General features: G+C 41.5%; 1 protein-coding gene across 1 annotated transcript; it reads right to left on the minus strand.

Annotated features, from left to right (window-relative positions):
• Positions 1 to 33: 33 nt before the first annotated feature.
• On the minus strand, positions 34 to 3,395 carry LOC139450921 (histone-lysine N-methyltransferase SETMAR-like). The gene is made up of 3 exons (XM_071232746.1): positions 3,294 to 3,395; positions 1,110 to 1,283; positions 34 to 696 (listed from the first exon to the last, which is right to left on the minus strand). The coding sequence occupies exons 1-3, from the start codon at positions 3,393 to 3,395 to the stop codon at positions 34 to 36; spliced, it is 939 nt and encodes a 312-aa protein (XP_071088847.1).
• Positions 3,396 to 6,135: the final 2,740 nt, after the last annotated feature.

Here is a 6,135-nt window from a genome sequence, read left to right on the forward strand (position 1 = left end):
TACGAGTTCCATTCAATATATAACCAGCCTAACCTATTTGCTACTGCTCCTCACTTCTTCTTTTTCCACATAATCACCATTGAGGTCTATGCATTTTGTCCAGCGATGTGTGAGAGCTAAAAGCCCGTTGTGATAGAAACCATGGGGTTGTTCGTGTAACCACCCCTCCACTGCTGTCGTGAGTTCATCATCGGACCAGAAATGACGTCCACGCAGTTCTTTCTTCAAGTTTGGGAAGAGAAAGTAGTTGCTTGGTGCCAGGTCTGGTGAGTAAGGTGGATGAGGCAATACTTTGAACCCGTTCCGCTTCACTGCGGCAACCGCAAGTCGACATATGTGCACTCTGGCATTATCATGTTGGAGCAACACACCTTTTGTGATCTTTCCACGACGTTTGGCAAGAATAGCAGTCCGCAAACGGTCCAGGAGATCGTAGTAGTACTCTCCAGTAATAGTCTGGCCACGTGGCAAGTAGTCAATGAGCAAGACCCCTTTGGTATCCCAAAAGATGGTTGCCATGACTTCGCCAGCCGATGGTTGAGTCTTAAACTTTTTCGGACGGGGTGAAGCAAAGCCAGTCCACTGCTTACTCTGTTCTTTGGTTTCTGGGTCATAGTGGTGTACCCAGGTTTCATCACCAGTAACAATTCTCTCCATAAAGTTGTCTGCATCCCAACTGCATTGTGTCAAAAGTGCCTGACAAATTGACGCACGTACAGCCTTCTGATCATCACTCAGACATTTCGGGACCCATCGGGCAGACAGCTTCCTCATACCCAGACAATCATGCAAAATGGTATGGACACTTCCCTCTGAAATGACCAAGGGGGCACGGGTGGCCCAGTCGTCTAAGGCGCCGCGATTCGCTGTGCAGAGTTGCGTCCCTTGGACACGCCAGAAACCTATGATTGTGGGTTCGAATCCCGGTTCGCCCCGATTATGTTTCTAGGTTTGTCAGCACCATACCCGTGCTCGTGGGTTTCACCGAAGTGGTAAACGTCTGAGACCTGCATCACTTCGGGCTTTCCTCCCACATTAAGCTGACACGCCGCGATATAACTGGAATACTGTTAAAAGCGGCGTTAAACCCAACTCACTCACTCACTCACTGAAATGACCAAGGCCTTGGCCATTTCTGACACCTTCTTTCGCCTGTCTTTGACAACCAGTTGTCTCACAGCTTCACTGGTTTGGTCATTGGTCACCTCTACAGGCCTGCCAGGGCGTGGCTCATCTTCCAGGTTCACCCGACCCCTCTTAAATTCTGCAACCCAGAATTTGACCTGTGCATACGAAGGTGCACTGTCACCATAAACATCTGGCAATTCATCATGTATCTCCTTTCCCGGTTTCTCTTTTAAGTAGAGGTACCTAATAACAGCCCTGTATTCAACCTTTGACGAAAATTTGGCAGAATCTACCCTTGCCATCTTTATAGATCACGTGTGTGACTTCAAATACAATTTCCTCAGTGAAACTTTGTCTATGCACGTGACATACATTGGTGCACAGCACGTGACAAACATGCAACCGTTAAGATCTGATAAAAATAGCGTAGGCTGGTTATATATTGAATGGCCCTCGTATATCGTCATTGAGGGGCTGAAACAAAGAATACTTTGAGTGGGTATTCATGTTAAACTGCGGCACGGCGTGGGCCATGGCACCATTAAACCGGCATTGGTCTGGACTAGAACAAGCATCCACACACATGCGCATGCACGTCGCTATATAAGTGCAATAATCTTGAACGCGACGTTAATCCCTATTTCACCTCACCACACAACACCTCAGCTACGGCATTCAAGGCATCAATGAAGCTTTCAAAAAGTTTAATGGTAGACCTGTGGAGGAGAGACAAGTGAGTTAACTGACTATGAAAGTCCAGTTTCCACCCTTGCCGAACTAGGCTGGTATTATGGAGTTACAGTTTGGCTGTGCTAACGAGTCAAAATCGCGCAACGAAATCGCGCAACGAAATCCTGTTCGTAAACTATCGTGCTGATTTCGATCGATTGCAGGATTTGCAAAGCATGTGCACTGCTAACTCGTTGTTAACAGATATTTTCCAAATCTTTTCATGATTTTAATCAGGTGCTCACATGATTTGATGCTACTATCGAGCCCAGGAATTCAAGCCTAGTTCGGCAAGGGTGGAAACTGGACTTTTAAAGTCAGTTAACTCGCTTGCCTCGGGAAGATGACAATCCCGATGCAATTCCTTATTTTGACTCATGTCTTTGACCATTTGCTTTTTCAGGTGAGCAGATGTCTTGCCTTTGCATTTGTTTGTTACGTTACCTTTCCGCAAACACCTGGCACCATCGCTGTTTGATAGTGATTCATCAACACATGCTCATGATATAGCCGGAATCGTACAATGGGCTCTGCTTTTAGTGAGTGAGTGAGTGAGTTAATATTTAAAGTCACATCGGCATTATTTCAGCCATATCGTGACTTGATCAAGTTATGTATTTATCTAATATATTAAGACCTGTCGTCGAAGGACAGTACAACAACTAGCAATATATCACAGATTATAATTGTAAAACTAGTTTTAGAACAATAAAATAATCAGATTATAACAGACGATACAATATAAAAACGAGCTGTAGATCACCAGCAACCAAAGTTAGTCCGCCACACTAGGGACCATGGGGACGAACAGTACTTCTGCTACCTACATGGTACCCCAGCAGGATTAACACCATCCCTCTGGCCACTGCAGGCCATGGTCAGAAAGATTAGCCAAAGAGTTAGAATCAACAAAAATACTATGATTAAAATCACAGAGAAATGAAAAGATACGTTGAATGATACCGGTCTTACGTACCTTCCCAGGGGTACAATTGTTTTAAGATACTTCAACCCCTTGTGAAGATACAGCCACTAGCAATCTTAGTTATGATTTCATTCCACTAAATTAAAAATCATTTACTTTGTACTATACATATTATAATCAAAATTTATCTATTAATTCTATTTCTTTTAAAAAAAACGATGATTGAATGAGCACTGATTTGATTAAAAATATCCTTTATGGGTGTAATTTTGAAATACTTATCCCTTATGATGGAAAAATCAACGCAGTCAAGAAGGACATGTTTGACCGTGATTCTCTCATCACAAGGGATACAGAATGGAGGATCTTCACCTTTTAATAAATATTCATGTGTATATCTTTAATGGCCAATACGACATCGTCGTAAAATGACCTCTTCAAATCTGGACTGACAACCCAAGTAGGTGTAACCAATAGTTCGTTTTATTTCATCTTATTTATTGATACCTACTTGGGTGTCCCTCTTCTTTTCTACAGGTTTGTAATCACTGTATGGGATAAGGAGTGGTGTCACAGATTTGTTGAGTGCTGCTTTTGCAGCAGCATCGGCCATTGTCTTACCAATAATTCCAAAGTGGCTAGGTAACCAACAAAAGACGATGTCGTACTGGCCAGTCGCAATATCGTTATGTAATTCTATAATTTCGCGTAGAAGTGGATGTTCAGATGAAATATTCTTAGTTGCCTGAAAACAGGAAAAGGAATATGCTGAACTGCTTATATTTAGACTGAGTAGTTATATATTTGAGAGTTGTTAATTTCCCCGTGATTCTGCTGTAAAAATTGAACTGTCATTTGGTTATCTGGATGATATTGTTCTAGAACCAATGACAGTTACGCTGGCAACATCTTTGGATCCATCAGTAAATATAGATTTGGAAGGGCTTCTTAATTGATTATATTCGTGTTGATACATTAGTTTGTTTGTGTCTGATTTCTTGAATTTAGTTAAGGAAAGATCTACTTGTGGCCTTACCAGTTGCCAAGGGGGAGACGACAGTATTTGGGTAGGAGAGATGTTATTGAGGTCAATTTTTGCAGCAGATATTCCAGGTTTTATTCTTATTCCAAGGGGTGGAATAATGGATTGTTTCTTTTGATACAGATCCTCATACAGAGGACGAAAAACGCAGTAATAGGCTGGATAAGATTGATTGGAAAATAGTTTTGAGAGCTATTGTAATGATAGTTTTACACGAAGTTGTTTCAGAGATGGCTCATCAGCCTCCACGTACAGACTATCAATGGGTGTTCTAAATGCACTAAGGCAAAGTCTCAGGGCTTGATTATGAATTGCATCTAATATTTTTAAATTACTTTTACAGGCTCCACCACAGATGATGGAGCCATAATCCATTTTGGAGCGGATAAGGGCTCTGTAGAGTTGGAGGAGGGTTTTCTGATCCCCTCCCCACTTGGAATTTGAAACAACTTTCAACAAGTCAAGGGCCTTCAGGCATTTAGTTTTCAAATACTTTATGTGTGGTAAAAAAGTTAAATGGTGATCAAAAATACTACCCAGGAATTTAGCCTCTTTTACAACTTTTATTGGAGTGCTATCTAAAACTAAATCAGGGTCTTTATGAGGTTTGTATTGTCTGCAAAAGTGGATACAATTAGTTTTTGATTTTGATAATTTAAAACCATTTTCTACTGACAATTTATTGATTTTATTCAGACACAATTCTAGTTGCCTTTCGACAGTATTCATATTTCTTCCACGACATGAAATATTGAAATCATCCACGAATAGAGATCCAGCAATTGAATCGTTTAAAACCTTAGATAAGCTATTCATTTTAATACTAAACAACGTGACAGACAAAATACTGCTTTGCGGAAAACGCTCTCTGCTTTTAGCAGAGAAGTTCACTACGAATATGAAGAGGGTTTTGTCGCCTTTATTGGTGAATAGATGTGGCATGCATCACACAAAGAAAACACCTGGCCATATAAATACTTGATATAAGCTTGAAACTATCAGTCACAGGGTCTTTATTTTCCAAATACTGTATCACATGAGGTCCGTGGGCAAATATTGGAAGAAGCGTCGGTTTCAGATGAAATAGATGAGTTAAATCATGTAAATTCAGTTTATTCATACATGATTTCGAAAAAACAGTCGCAATAACCATTCCTATTATGTTGTTTATGACTTAATATTAACGAACGGCGGATGTGCATTTAAAATACGTTTCTGTGTTTATTGTTACAGAAAATCAAAATAGTTTTTCACCACTGACATAACATGTTTGCGTTTAGGAACAGACATTTCAACATATCTGCACTGAAGCTTTGTTTGTGGTGTGAGTGAGTGAGTGAGTATGGTTTTACGCCGCTTTTAGCAATATTCCAGCAACATCACGGCGGGGGACACCAGAAAAGGGCTTCACACTTAGTACCCATGTCGGGATTCGAACCCGGGTCTTCAGCGTGACGAGCGAACGCTTTAACCACTAGGCTACCCGACCGTCCCTTGTGGTGTGAAAAAGAACAGATGGTCGTGCATTTTTGAATGCATAAGTGCAAGTTGACAAGAATAAAAGCATAATGTTCGAGATGCATGCTAGGATGGTTCCAGCCCCAGATTTCCTTAGGTGTGGCCTTGGGTGGTCGTGATGGTGAAATGGGGTTTCACGTCGCGTCCTGGATTATTGCACTTACATAGCGACGTGCATGCAGCTGTGTGTGTGTGTGTGTGTGTGTGTGTGTGTGTGTGTGTGTGTGTGTGTGTGTGTGTGTGTGTGTGTGTGTGTGTGTGTGTGTGTGCGTGTGTGTGTGTGTGTGTGTGTGTGTGTGCTTATACTAATCCGGACTGATGGCGATTTATAGTGCTAGCCCTCTGAGATACTGTCATAGCGACTGATTTACGTCATCCATTGTCTGAAGAACATTTGATTGCAAAGGCTCATTACCCTGGAGCCATGACATCTATATGCCTTGAAACACTTAATTGCTGTTATTTATTAGATGCTAATCCTATTTGTTAATCCCTATTTTTGTGTACATCGACCGTCTGCCATCCTGAACAGGATGTGCAAGTATGTCACTGATGATTTACTGTTTACATTTATATTTATTACTTACTAAATGTCAGGTGACCTTGGCTAAATAAGCCTTGGTCCAGAGAGATTGAAGGAGGAGCGAAGGAGAAAGGAGAAAAAAAGTTCTTACCCTTATCCTAGCTAGGGTTAGGCTGGGTGCTCCGGGGCACCTAGACAACAACCACTACCACCATGTGCTGACCTGGCACATAGTGTCTTTTGTACGTATATATCAACATGTATAAAGTA

Source organism: Haliotis cracherodii, unplaced genomic scaffold, assembly GCF_022045235.1.
Source record: "Haliotis cracherodii isolate W230 unplaced genomic scaffold, xgHalCrac1.p SCAF_8, whole genome shotgun sequence".
NCBI classification, from domain to species: Eukaryota; Metazoa; Mollusca; class Gastropoda; order Lepetellida; family Haliotidae; genus Haliotis; species Haliotis cracherodii.